At 39.4% G+C, this 15393-nt stretch overlaps 1 protein-coding gene across 1 annotated transcript; it reads right to left on the bottom strand.

The window, feature by feature from the left end:
• Window positions 1-6197: 6197 nt before the first annotated feature.
• Window positions 6198-11530, bottom strand: LOC131448088 (carbonic anhydrase 4-like). The gene is made up of 9 exons (XM_058620188.1): window positions 11451-11530; window positions 11287-11356; window positions 11172-11198; window positions 10417-10587; window positions 9435-9583; window positions 9256-9351; window positions 8624-8702; window positions 6715-6878; window positions 6198-6611 (listed from the first exon to the last, which is right to left on the bottom strand). Exons 2-9 carry the CDS (start codon window positions 11354-11356, stop codon window positions 6507-6509), a joined length of 861 nt encoding a protein of 286 aa, XP_058476171.1. The 5' UTR covers window positions 11451-11530; the 3' UTR covers window positions 6198-6506.
• Between the last annotated feature and the right edge of the window lie 3863 nt (window positions 11531-15393).

Genomic DNA, 15393 nt, shown 5'->3' on the forward strand with positions numbered 1-15393 from the left:
ACAGTTTTTAGTAAAGAAGATTGTTGGTGTCGTGCTCTGTATCACAAGAATTCACTCAGTGGTAAGTGAAGTCTTTAGTTTGTTCAAATAGCACTTTTTGCTCTACACTGATGAGGATAATGGTCACTGAAAAATAAATGTATGATTGCATCTGCCATGTGCACTAGGGATTAAAAATTAAAAGTTGTTTCAGTGTCTCCAAAAACAACATAGCTCATGGACAGTTAATGCCATTATGATTTAATTGTTTGAGTCATTAAGTTTACTAATAAATGTATACATAAGATTCATCTCCCCCAGCATGAAAGATGGGGACACAAAATACAAAACAATAGCACAGAGCCTGCGATAAAGTGAAACAACAAATCACACATAAACTGGGTTCGAGTTACATAGGAGCCAAACTCAAGTGAAAATATTAAAGTCATAATAAAGTCATACATAAAACCTAACCAACAACCATTATTTAATTGCAAATAACACCGTTTTCATTGCAATGCCGATCATTTACATGGAGAAAGAGATCAGAACAGTGCATTACTTAAAATATGTATTATACAATGGGTTTATTGGACCTGTTTTTGGACTTTTTTCGGACCCTTGTTTATCAAAGCTAACTCATTTTACCTGCTGAAGTCCAGAACTGCTGTGAATGAAAGTCAAATGTGTCCAATGTAGACTGTATGATAAATAGGAAGCATTATTTAATATGTTAATAAGTACAGCTAAGAAATGCAAACATTAGCCTAATGATTGCACAGCTGCACACACACATATACAGTATATAGTTTACATGATCACCTCAGTGATAAATGACAGGGGGGTTGACGTCCATTGTCTCACAGAAGAAATGCGGGTGCATGAACACACGTCACTGTCACCCTGAACTGCTTTGGTTTTTCAGTCCTTTATGTTCTAAAAAGTCAACATTCCAACAGTCACAACATTTCAGTGCACAGTCAAGTCACACTCAGCTAGACTGTTTTATTGTACTACTGCCTTTGTCCCGTTACATAAGTAGTTGGTGGTTCAGTTATTACATGAACTGAGTTTGACTCCACTAGATTGGAAGTAATAAGCGGTTTCTGACTAGCATGAGGCTAGTTGTTAGCGCGTCGAGTTACCATCCACTCAATTTAAAATATATAAATGTATTTTTTTTATTTTTTTGTAAAGGTAATAGAACATAAAATATACCTGCCCCAATTTCAACATGTTTTTGTTGCTGCTGTCTTATCCTTTTGTGGACCGGCTTCCTCAGTTATTTCAAAAGATTAGCCAGGACGTTGAAACTCGTGCCACATGGGACTACAAACTATGCCCTGAACTATACTGTACATACTATCCTCAACCCATTAACCACTTGATAAAGCCTTTGGCCAGCTGGGTCCAGACATGTATTTGGATTGGCAAACAGATGATAATGAGAAAGTGGGAAGATGCTTGGGGCGCATCATTTTAAGAATGGGTTTCAGAATTGGCTAAGGTAGCATTAGAAAAGAATGTCATATAGCCTGATGAACGAGGTGGAAAAATAAAAATGATGATGCCTTGGAACCTTGTTTCTGTTGTTGTTTTGTTGTCTTCATTATTATTGCTGCTTTTCATTTGTTTTCTCTTTTTTTTTTCCATATGTGTGGAGATGATATGTTCTTGTTGTGTAACATAAAACACAATAAAAGTGTGAGTCACAGAGAATCGCGCACACAGCACTAACATCAGCTTGAGTCCAACTCAGAATGAAGATGTACAGTATATGCCGTCGTAGTTTGTACACAGTCACATCATGTGGCTGTGTTAGTTTGACAATAAAAATGGGATTTTGTGCAATTCCAATCAGACAAATATGTTTACATGTATTTTTTAAGCAACATTGTTGTTGACTAACACAATAAATTGATTTATTTTGTGTCTAATTACATGTAAAGGTGCTCAGGGCTACACCGCCTCATTATCATATCACTCCACCACAGGTGTGGTATGTGATGAGACATACAGTATAGGTATATAATATATGTAATATATATAATAACACATAATAACAATATGGCATACCAACAGTGAAAGGGCTCATACATACAAGAACAAGCTTAAGAGTGGATTCTCTCTGTAGACATAGAGAGACCTGGAGCCATAAATACCATGGCTCATAAGATTTTCTGACTCACTGAGAGGAAGATGAGCTGCAGGAAAGACAAACACTTGACGTCTGTTGAGAGATTGTGACATTATTTGGTTAATAAACTTTGGTGAGCCCTGTATTTATGGGAAATTGCAGAATCTAAGCATAGAACAGGTTAAGTATTAACTCTTACAGAGATATTATAGGTAAAGACTGCATTTTAAAGTGGTTAATGTTCAACAGCATCAGCAAAGAAAAATTGACTCCTGGGCCCAGACACTCTCTTATCTACAATGGTCGAGTGCCCGCACATCTTATACGAAAGCAGCATGCACCGGAAGAGCCACAGGAAGAACCCTCAACTCTTCCTTCCCAAGCAACAGGAGCATCACAACAATCGCTATTGAATCATGTTCGCACAAAGCTGATTAAGTGTAACCGTGTTTCAAGTGACACACATTTTTGAACCTTTTGAAGAAGCTGAAATGACGATCACTTTTCTGTGTCCACTATATCGTTAGTAATGGAAAAGCCTGAGAATCCTCATAAATCCCTAGTAAATCCTTAAATAAATCCTCATTTACTCATTTCGTGTACTTGCACCTTTCAATGGTTAATGGGCTGTCACTCAAAGCTGCTTTACACTATAGTTTTGTCGTTCACTCTCACATCCATACAGCGCATCTATCACTCATCTCTCATACCCATTGACACGCTGCTGACACACCTGTGAGGAGCAACATGGGGTCAAGTGTCTTGCTCATAAACACATCGGCATGTAGACTAGCGGAGGCGCGAATCAAACCCACAGCCTTTCAGTTCAACTTGCTCTACCACTGATTACCACTGATTGCCACTGATTGCCATTGTTGCCCCAGTTAAAGGACACCGTGTACAAAAAACATGACATCATTTGTGTTTATGAAGGCCTGACAGGCAGAATAATAACATCATGTGCTTTACATGTACAGGTCAAAGAGTCAAACACCTGCTCAGGTATGAGACATGGCTAAGCTCACACCACATGTGGAGATAATGTGCAGCATACCATCTGCCATGTGTTGATGGACGTCACCAAGATAAGATGAAAGATTACCTTCTCTTCTTGTGCTGGGCCTTGTCCTGTTGCAACAATCGGAATAAAAAAACAGGCCCCAATTATGAAACTAGTTTATCAAAGCAGCCTGTACAGTACCTGCATGTCACATCTGCTATCTCGTCCTCTGACCCTTACCTGCAGGCATGACAGTGGCTGTTTCTAAATGACTTATTACCGTTTTAATTGTTTTTCGCAGTTAGGTAATTAAGTTGTGACAGTGGATGCCTGAGGTGAAACCATGACAAGACAGCCAAGAGCCAACTCCTTCCCACATCTACTGATGATTGATTAGCTATTATATTACCAGAGATGTCTGTGTTGAAATGCTTGTGATTTGAATGTGGCAGGACCAAGGGGAGCAGACCAGCGACAACACCACCTGGGGGAATTCACCCCCAGGAATTATAGAATAATGTATCGAAAAGGGCAACACAGGTTCGTTGACACACAGGACAGAGAGCGGGTTCTATGTTACAAAATATAATTTATTTTATTTAACAACATATAACGTTTTCCTAACACAATAAAAACAATGCTTCCAAAGGCACAACCAAGAATCAATATAAGAACAGGACTGGGGCTTACCACGGCGGCAGAAAAAAGGGAAAAATAAAAAGGGAAAATCAAAAAGGGAAAATCCAACACGACACCACCCGTGACACAACACACTACCACCACCAGGGAGTTGGGCTGCCGCACGTGTCGACCCACAGCATCCGTTAAACAAAAAAAGAAAAGGGAACTAAATTACTCGAAAATAATACTGAGAAAGTACATACACAAACAAACAAACAAACAAACATATAAACACTTAAATCACAACACGACAAATATAACACATCTTAATTTACATCCAAAATAATCTAATAACAGAAAATGATAACTTCTAAACAAAAGTAAACAAAACCAACTAATAAAGATCAAGTAAACTCAACAAAGAAATCCAAAAAATAGAAAAACACAAAACCCATACTATAATCAAGGAAAATAAGCACTAGAAAAACAATACACTATTAAATGGCGGTGCCTGCTGGAGATATTAAAAACAGTAGGCCCGGCCAACGACAGTGGACGGATTCGAGGACGGCCGAATGATTACTCCTACGAAGTGATCAGGAGCAGCGTAACGGCTGTACAAAGCCACGTAATCCGCAGGTGGCTTCACCTCCACTTGAAGCGACACAATCTTAAGCTATCTTAAGCTAAAAACTATAATTAACTACTACTAATTAACTGATTTGAATGATTCAGTTACACTGAAATCAACTGCTTTACAAGTCACTGGCCACTCGTTTGTGTGTGTGTGTGTGTGTCGCGAGAAAAATGAAGTAGTGCAGTGGAAAGCAACCCAAACCGATAATACCATAATGGAAAAGGGCCGTTAGTGTCAGCAGAGAACGGCGAGTGGAGGACAAAATCAAACGTTTGAGGCTGCACCGTCATCTATTAAATCCATTAGCGTGGACTGTGGCAGCAGCAGAGTAAACCTCGTCAATAAAACCCAGACTGTCTGCAAGCATTGTTTGTCAATGTGAGTCAGGTCTGCTCACAATAACACATCTAATATGAATGCCCAAGTATGCCAGCCTCACCAAGGCATTTCTGTGGCAGGAATGAGGAAGGCGTTCTGGATTGGGGCCCAACCAAATTCTCTAGAAATAAATTCTGCATGGATTGGATTGTGTGCAAAACTATGTTTATACAACACTTGTTCTTTTCCCACAGTAATGGTAGTGTTTCCACCGGCTCACCACGCCTGGTTTTGCTTGGCACGGTTAAGTTGTGTTGCAGTAGTAAAGTACCTGGTACCAGGTAAGCTGAGGTGATACTGTGCGTGACGTTGCCAGACTGCCGGCCACTGATTGGTCAGAGTGCCGTCACAGGAAGAGACGTCCGGCACAAGAATCAAGCCGAACAATGCCGAACTGTAGATCAGTTAAAATATTTAACAAATATTTTTAATTAACTGATTCTAATGATTCAGTTACACTGAAATCAACTGCTTTACAAGTCACAGGAATGAGGAAGGAGTTTTTGGTTTGGGGCCCAACCAAATTCTCTAGCAATAAATTCTGCATGGATTGGATTGTGTGCAAAACTATGTTGATATGGAAATTATTTTTTTTTTTCCCACGTTAATGAACACAGCACTAGCTTTGTACTAAACAAAATAACTAAAAATGAGACTGTGACCCCAAACTGCAATACAAACCAAACTTAGGACGTGTTGAACCACTGCACCCCAAATATCTACAGCACTCATGAAAAGTCTTTTGCCACCATTAGATTTGTTATTTTAGCAATGCAATAATCGCCATACAGTTTATACAACAAAAAAACAACTAAAAAGGCAGCTACTACAGTATTTAATGCGATCTATCCTTACACTTGTGCACCTACAGCCTTGGTCTTCTCATCCACACGACCCAATTATCAGGCAGTTGAAGCTGAACATCTACTGTTCTCTAAAAGTGACATTTTAGAGGAAGCTGAGCTTCCCTTGCTGAGCCATCGCCACTGTACTGTATATACCAGAGTACGTGATTAGAGTGGAGCTGAGGAATTATCTCTCGCCCCATCTTAATCTAATTTCACTACACCTGAGGAAGAGGAGGATGACGAGAGAGCCTCCTGTGAAGAGGCTGTAGCTGGCTCTGCTGGACCTATATGAACATCACTGTATTTTAATGTTGGCGTTAATGAGTTAATGAGTATATTCTTAGTTTTAGAACCATGGACATACTGTAGACGATATCCATACATATATTAGAGATCCACAAGCTTCCACGGTGGCAGAGGTGCCGGTCCAGTAATGGCTCTTCTGGAAGTGATGACACAAATATGTACATTTAGATCAAAAAGTGTTTTAGTGTCAAATAGTTGATTGTATTTGTAGACTGACAAACTAATTATGATGAAGACTAACTCTTGGATTTAGGTGATATTTAGGGGACTACGCAGAAATGAACCTTGGTATTGTTTTCCAAAATATGAGTTTATTATAATATGGGCTCAGCGACAGAGGATTCTTAGTACGGCTCACATGCAGACAGACAAAGACAGATGCATCCCTGGAATTTAGCATATAGGAAAGACAAGATAATAAATACCATACATGCAAGTTTTTTCCAATGCAGTGACTGGGTGGCCGATCACTGAGGGAAAACTGGTTCTTCTTAGTGCTTCTTTTTTTTTATCAGCACCCACCATCTCTGGTGGGTTATGTGACAGGAATTTTTCTTCTACAGTAAATGTCAACATATGAAAAAACCAGTGCTGCTGCTTTTAGTTTGTCATGACTGGTTGCATTGGCTGGATGTTTCTGTAGTTATTGATCATAAAAGGTGATGAGCTGTCAGAGATGTGCACTGTTGTGCTGAAGAGGTCGATCTGGGGACAAGGACAGTGCTAGAGTTAGCTGTGAGAGACACCGGTGGAGCACGGGGACCTGCTGTGCTCTGTGGGTTCATAACATCACAAGGGAAAAACTCACCAAATCTTTGCTGACTTTGATTGGCTCCTTGAACACAGTCCAAACCACGGCCTCATTGCAATCGGGGCTGGTTAGGGAGCCCAGGTAGCGATAATAGTTTGTGCGATCCACTCCATCCAGGAGATCATCCAGTGAAATCCCAGGTTCCATTAAAACAGAGTCATCTGAGTACAGAAACAACAGCTGATATTTCATCACATGTGGATCAAGAAATCTCTGACAGAACCAGACTCAAAGATGTGCAGCATCTGCCTTGACCGGTTGGGGTGAAAGCAAAAATAGGGGTGACGAGAGGTGGGGGAGAGAAAGGACAAGAGGGAGCTAAGGTCGAGAGAGAAGAAAGGGACCAGGAGCAGATATACGGTTTAGACAGGACAGTTCTGAATCAGTGATGACATGTTTACAGAACTACAATGTCATTTATACAAGCAGCAGCAGAGACTGTTGATAAAATTATACTGATATCGACTTTTAAATATAGCATAATAATAATTGTGATGATATGATATGTATGATAATAATAATAATAATATTAGCCTCGAAACTGGATCTGGATCCTGCAACCTGCAAGATGAGGACACAGTATGAGAGAGAGAGAGGATAGGAAGGAAAGACACAAACTAGGGAGAGAAAGAACAAGGTTAATGACATGTAATAAAGTCATATTCATACCCAGAGTGTGATTTTTAAGTCTAACTTTAAATACAGAGAGAGGCTCCGCCTTGTGAACTGTCATTGGGAGCTGGTTCCACAGGAGAGGAGCCTGGTAACTGCCTCCCATTCTGCTCTTACAGACTCTGGGAACCACAAGTGAACCTGTATTTTGGGACCTAAGTGATCTGTTAGGGTGATAAGGTAAAACTAGGTCTTTCAGGTATGAAGGGGCCTGATCATTAAGTCCTTTGTACGTGAGGAGAAGGATTTTAAATTGAATTCTAAACTATACGGGGAGCCAGTGTAGAGAAGCTAACACTGTTTTTATGAGTGCTTTAATAACTTTCTAGTTCCTGTCAGAACTCGTGCTGCAGCATTTTGAAGTAACTGAAGGGTTCTAACAGACTTGTTGGAACATCCTGATAATAATAAATGACAGTAATCTAATCTAGATGTAACAAAAGCATGAACTAGTTTTTCAGTGTCCTTTAAGGACAGAATGTTTCTAATTTCCATAATGTTCCGCAGGTGGAAGAAGGCTGTTCTGGAAATGAGCTTTATGTGTACGTAAATCAAATGACATGGGCTGGTCAAAAATAACTCCAAGGTTCCTCACAGAGGAACTGGAAGCCATGGTGATGTCATCTAAAGTCTCAATGTCGTCGGAAAGGTTTTCTCTGAGGTGTTTAGGGCCGAGTATAATGATCTTAACTCAGATCTATAGGGGAGAAACTGTCTTCTAAAGCTCTTGTGCTGAAAAAAACATTATTATTATAATTACCATTAGCAGTAGTATTATTGTCATTATTTTTGATGCTATAATTAAAGTTGATATCACTATAATTTTCATTATAACAATCTCTGCTGCTGCTTATATAAATGACATTGTAGTTCTATAAACACATCATCACTGACTCATAACTGTCCTGTACAAACCTAAAACTTAATTGTTGTGTATCTGCTCCTGGTCTCTTTCTTCTGTCTCTACCTCATCTACCTCTTGTCCTTTGTCTCCCCCATGTTTCCTGTCCCCCATTGTTTCCTTTCACCCCAACCGGTCGAGGCAGATGAAGAGATTTCTTCTTCTTTTGTTAAAAGGGAGTTTTTTTCTCTCCACTGACGCCTGGTGTTTGCTCATTGTGTGAATTGTTGGGTTTCTCTGCTTCCGCCTGGCTTTTCCAAGGTAGTTTCGAATCAGCTGCTCATTTTGTGTCATTAGGTGTGTCTCTGAGATGAGCCCTGAAAAACACCTTACCTTTGTATAAGATACTGCCCAGATAAGAGGTCAACATTTTCCAGCTTGCAGGTTCTTCAATTTCATCATTGGACATTTCCTGTAGAAAGATACAGAATAATGAAAAATGATGTGACGGCTAACAAACTTGGAAAAGTCTCCTGACGAAAGCTGAGTGAAGGATCCAAACAAAGGAATAGGTGTCTCTTGATTGCTACCAATCAAGCTGGTCAGACTGGTGAATGACCACAACACTAGACTGGGCAAGACCTCCACTCAGTCATGTTGAGTAAGGATTGCTAATCCTGTTATATATATATGACAATATAATTAAGAAATGTGTCCTTAGAAGTACTGTGCTTCAGTGGCTAAATAGAAAAAGCAAAGACTTGCAGTTGGCACAATGTATGTTATCAGTCTTATCCCATGGTGTTTGGTCTAAAAGAAAAGGTCCAATCTAGCTTATACAATGATTTTTTTACAATAATTCTAATTCTTTAATCCTCATAATTATACAGATAATGCTGTAATCTTCAAGCTACAGCATCCTAAGCTTTGGTTAGCAAGTATTTCAGCGGATGATGTAGAATAGCAGTGTTACAGAATGAGGCGAGAGACAGATCAATATTTTGGCAAACGTGAATGCATCTCACCTCGATGAAGAAACCAAGAACAGAAAGTCCTGTCGGATCTGCAATTGTCTGAGTTAAGTTCCCGTTGTAGTGCGACTTACCGCTCACAATGTGCAACTGTGAGGGTGAGGTGAAAAAATCATCATGTGCTCTAATTGTACATCTCTGTATACATCAACATTGAAGAAAACGTTGTTTACCTCCATGGGGTAGCGCTTTCCGTCCACAGTGTGCTCAGAGCCAGCGTGAGAGGCGCCGTTTCCCCAGTGCAAGTGGAACTGGAGGCTGTCATAGGGCTCGGACAGACCTCCTCCTGAAATCGTCATGCCACTCTTGAAATTAACCTTGACTGGAGCAGGTTCAAAAAAAAAAGGAGGGCAAGAAAACGTTGTTACTGTTCATTCATTCATTGTCTACCTCTTTATCCTTCAGATGAGACTCACAGGGAGCTGGAGCCTGTGGGAAATAACTGGTTTTCTTCTTGCGTCCTGTAATGTTCTAAAGACAACAACTAACAGTCAAGCTGTGAATGGAGGCTCGGGAAAGTGTATGATCAGGAAAGGTCAACTTAGGGTTTCAACAAATGGCATCTGTTATTCATCGTAAACATTAGGTGACATCTCAGGGGGTCATAAACGTTGTTTCTTGTGTCTGCTCTTGTTTTACTTTGATGTTTCTGTATAAGTGGTGAAGCTTTTTGGAGGAAGGGGAGAGACCATTTTAGACCGTCCTTGGTGACAGTGTCTCTCCTCCATGCAAAAATCCATGCATGCAGTAAAGATATGATTTACTCAACACTGATGACTCAAGAATTTCTTTCACAAGCCAAAATCTGCAACTGATCTCTGGCTTAAAGCCATTTTAAAAGCCTTTTTTTACACTTTTAAAATCAGTTCAAATAGCTCTATTTTCCTCAAATACTGTTTTTTAATGGAGATGAGTTGTTTAAGCATAGATGGACAGTAATTTAAGAGATTTTGACAGATTGGTAATTTGGGTGTACTGGTCCCTCCAATACCACACGCCTTCTTCAACTGCTGTGACTCCTCTCCGAGTACTCACTGTCACTGCGGACACAGTGAAGAATCATTTATTTGTCACCAACTTTGAAAAACATGTCATGTCCAGTTTGAATAACCAGATGCAATTAGAATATTGCACCAGTCGTTGTGCCATTCCCACCTGTCTGGCCAGTGTTCTCCATGCTTTCCAGTGCAGACTTGCTGTCAAAGTTGTGAAAGGTGAATTGAGTCAGTTCAGGATCAGGTTTGGCATCTGATGGGACGATGTCGATGGGTGACTGTCTGGTCCCATCACAGTATAGAGGAACAATGGCTGGCCACACAGCTTCATCTAAAAACACAGACAAGGTCACTCAGAGAGGCACCTGAAACCTGAAATGTTAGCATTTGGACATTCTTAATCTGTATAGAACTTTACCTGCTTATAGCTGTTACCATCTGACATAAATGTGTAAATATTAGTTAAAATATTTTAATCGTTTGACAGCACTAGTAAATATTCATCTGCATCTGTTAAGATGTTGCTAAGAAATACATATTTGAACTTGAACCTGAAATTTAAATTTTTAAATGACAGTTTTGCCCCTGGCTCCTAGTTCAGTTTTGTACTTTGTACTACTCCCAAATTACTCTTTTTTCTTGATTAAGCTGACTTCATGAAGTTATACTTTCCAATTTCTTATGTTTGCATTCCATGCAACCCTTTGTTATAGCTCGTTACTGGGGATTCAAGCTTAAAGCAAGCTGTAATATCTCTGTAAGACAAAGTGACTGTATATTTCTTTCTTAAAACTTGATTATTTAGTGAAGAAATTGCTCGCCAAGATTACTTTTCTTTGTAGGCCAAGAAAACAGTTTCCCAGGCTAGTGTGTGGACATTTACAGGTAAAACAAAACAAACAAAAGATTACTCACTGCAGGTTGGCAGATGATAACACCAAGCTGCAAAAAGGAAAACAACAAATAAGTATCACTTGTGGAGTAGTAGTCCAGAATGTAAGTAAAAACATATAGTGGTTAAAATGCGTACTGTTACTGGCACACTGGGCGCTCGATATGAGGATCCAAGCAACAAACACAGTTGTTACAAGGAATTTCATCTAAAGGATGAAAAAGAAAGGGGTCAAAGTCAATCATTTGGAGCAGATGTTTGAGCAGGAGGATCCAGATGACCTAAGCAGCAGAGTGTGTTACCTTTGATGCACCTTTACCTTCCTCTGTGTCTTCTGACAGCGTTGGGGCCTCAGCCTCCCTCTTTTATTTCCTCTCTCTGTGTCTGACGACACACCTCCCTGCACCTGCAGACAAACTTTGTTCACATTATTTGTTCTTCTTGAATATTTGCAAATACAAAAACATATGATAATGTGACGGCAGCTAAACAAGAGAAGGCCTTTACCTTCAAAACTTGGAGGTAAATGTGTGAAAGTATGTGTCCCAGTATGATTGGTATGGGGGAAATTTTTTTTAGGATTTTCATGAAAATTGCAAGCACAACAGCTGTTCATTTCACTGGAATTAAGGCTACTAGTAGTTGGTCTCTTCACGAACACCTGAGACCTTCAGCTCAGTCTCGGATGGATGAAAACCACTGAGGGCTGAAGATTATGTTTTCATAATCAATTAATCTGTCAGTTATTTTCTCGATTTAATAGATTCATTGTTTGTTGACTGTTTTTTTTCCCCAGATGTCAAAATGATGATGTTCTCAAATGTCTTCCGTTTAAGAAGCTGAAAAATTGTTGTCATTATTAAAAAGACAAAAAAAAAAGTTGACTGATTAATCGATTAGTTGAATCTAATAGATTTAGTAATCAATTAATAATGGATTAGCTGTTGCAGCCCTAAAACCACTGCAGCGCTAATGCATTCACGGCCGAGCATACAGCTTATCATTACCTCATATTAATAAGGAAATGCATTTATTTTTTGTACTACTTAAGTTATACTATAATATTTATACTACAATTTACAAAACCAGTTGATAGAGAGTGTACAATTTAAGAGGGAGGTTACATTTAAAGACAACTATGAAAAGTAGTTAAAGAAACAAGCTCCAGCAAAGTGTACAGGAAGACCATTTTTAAGGTGAGATGGAATACATCTGGGGTCACTGTGTGCGTGTGTTAGCTGTGTGACGGCATTTCTGTACGCATGAAAGTGTGTGTGTGTGCAAGCAGAAGGTAAATATTATCTTCGTCATAGATCATGTAAAATATGTAAGTTGAAGTTGTCAGAATACTGCAGGTTTGGACTAATGTCAAAATACACGCTGGGGGCACTATAAGGATCAGATACTGTACATTTGTCAAAGGTTTGTCAAGTTTTGCAGTCTATTGCTCAATCTCCATGGATTGAATGTGCACAGTGAACTCCATAACCAACCATTTTGCTGCCACGTGACCTCTGGAACTCTAGTCAAATGTCAGAACCATACTCATGTCATACAGTCCATACACTGCAGAGCAATGAAAAAGACCTCTGCCAAGGCTTAGACACTTTTGATCCACTGGATCCAGAGTTTCTGGAACTGTACAGAAGTTTAGCCGCTTATAGATGTTACCATCTCCTTTAAGGGGACCCAGATGGCCAACTATTGTGACCCAAATCACAATTTCAAAACTTGAAAGGAAACAATTGGACACAATGTAGCCACTGATTTGAAGTCTGAAGGAAAACTAATGCCGTATTTCAACCGGCTCTACTCGCCTCGGTGAGCCACTGGAATACGGCACATGGCCATCACAGGGGACCATTCATACCCTGGCCCCACCCCCTGTTTGACCTCTTGTCCTCTGGAAGACACTTCAGCTCAAGTCCCACACCACCAGACTGACTCACAGCTTCTTTCCCTGGTTTATTCGAACACACACACACACACACACACACACACACACACACACACACACACATACCCTCCGCAAAGACAAGGGGGAGGTGATATAGAAAGAGACAGGAGCAGATAACAATTGTATCAAGTTCTAAGTTTAGACAAGACAGTTCTGAGTCAGTGATGAGATGTTTATAGAACTATGTCATTTATAAATGCAGTAGCAGAGAGTTGATAAAAAACCCATTAAACTGATATCTACTTTAATTATAATATAATAATAATGACAATTACTGTAAACGCCTGTACACGTGGAGTATATGACAGCAAAATTACAACTGAATGTGGACACTTTTCTTGCAAGATGGGCTCTGACAAATGTTTATCAGAATCAGAATCCTTTTTTAATCCCAGAGGGAAATTCAATTTGCCACAGTTGCTCCAGCCATTGAAAAACAAAGCAGATCAGAATATATAAATCAGTATAAAGTACAAAACTAGAAATGAAGGTACAAGAGCTAGAATTAAAGAGAGGTATCAGAATACATTTAAAATAGAAAAGTAGAAAAGTAGATCGAAAATGTAAACATTTAAATTAAATGTATCTCAAAAGTTGTGGACATATAATGCAGTATGTATAGGATATGTATGACATATATATACTGAAGATTTACTGAAGTGACATACTATGTTAACAGATGACCTGACAAGTCCGGTTATGTAAGAGTGTCTGACACTCCCAGGGAGGAGTCTTATTGCCACAGGCAGGAATGACTTCCTGTGTCGCCCTGTGGTGCATCTGGCCAGTTTCAGTCTCTCTCAAACAACTGCTTTACAAGTCACTAGTCACTCGTTTGTGTGTAAAATGAAGTCACGGCAGTTTCATGCGTTTCACGTCGAGTAGGTACTTTTCCATCAGTGGAAAACCAACCTGAACCATGCCGCGTCGAGGCGAGCTGGGACCATAGGTGGAAAAAGGGGCTAAAGTGACTCCGACAGCAATTGTTTTTTAGTTGCTGTCCCAAGACCGAACCTTGTGGTACACCAACATTATTTTCACATCCTTGATTTTATATATTGTGAGCCAGTTTGGTGGTATAATTTACAGCTAATATCATATTGAATTAGTAAATGATTCATTGCCAAGAAATGTTTGGTAAATGAATTAAAACATGCTATTACACGTTATTTTAAACCTATACACATACATCTTAATTAAATAGCAAATTTTGTTTGGGGACCGCACAAATAACATTGGTGGGTCTCTACAGAGGCATATTGCTGGATCAGTATCAGATACTACAATATTGTATAAAGGTAATAATAATATTCTATAAACATGATGATTAAATGTTGAAAGAACTGCGGGCTTGTTACTATTGTCCATACAGAAGACAGTGGCTTATTTACGGGATTTGATCAAGTTATAAAATGATCACGTTTATATACAACTTATTATCACGTTCAGAGCTTATGATGAGTGTCTCTGTTCAAATCTGATGACTTTATAGATAATACACGTACTGTATGTTTATACTGCACTGTGTACTTTATATTATTTAAGATGTGCAATACTTGTTGACTAAGAGTTTAAAAATGATAATTAGCGCAAACAAGGGGTGGGACTACATGTTTAGTATTTGTTCTATGAAGGAAAAAAGATTGCATGTGCATAAATGTGTGTAAATGTATTTGTTGAGACGTTGTCATGACATCATTTGGGGGTGGAGAGGCTCAGTGGTTAAGACCCTACCTTGTGTACCAAAGACATCATGGTCGCAAGTTCGATTCCACTCCTGGCTAATTGTACTTGATTCCATTGTAAGTCGCTTTGGATAAAAGCGTCTGCTAAATGACATGTAATGTAATTTAATAAGTGTGTGAGGTCACATTCCTAAACTGTGTGAACAAACTGTCCTCAGGTAACACCGCCTCCTTGTATTCTGAAAGTATTCTTTCCTCTAGACAGTGCACATACTGTACATTGATTTATTCACAATATTATATTTTTATGATTCATGGAAATAGGTTGTTTGGGTCCAGACCTGGACTGGGGTCCTCCAGTTAGCCTTTGACCCCTTGAATAGTGGTCAAAGGTAAAGGTTACTGTTAATTTGGAACAAGAAAACCCCTAGAATTAGGAGAGCCTTGATGGGGGAATGGGACTGCCTCACTTCATCCTGCTGTTGGTCATGTAACTTACACGCTGTATCTTTTTGGGGTCAATGTGATAAACATGCACCAATCCCAATTCGGTCAAAAATGGAATGTAACTCATTCAACTTCCTTTTCTGCTCTTTTGCTTTC

Source organism: Solea solea, chromosome 21 (assembly GCF_958295425.1).
Source record: "Solea solea chromosome 21, fSolSol10.1, whole genome shotgun sequence".
In the NCBI taxonomy this organism is placed as follows: Eukaryota; Metazoa; Chordata; class Actinopteri; order Pleuronectiformes; family Soleidae; genus Solea; species Solea solea.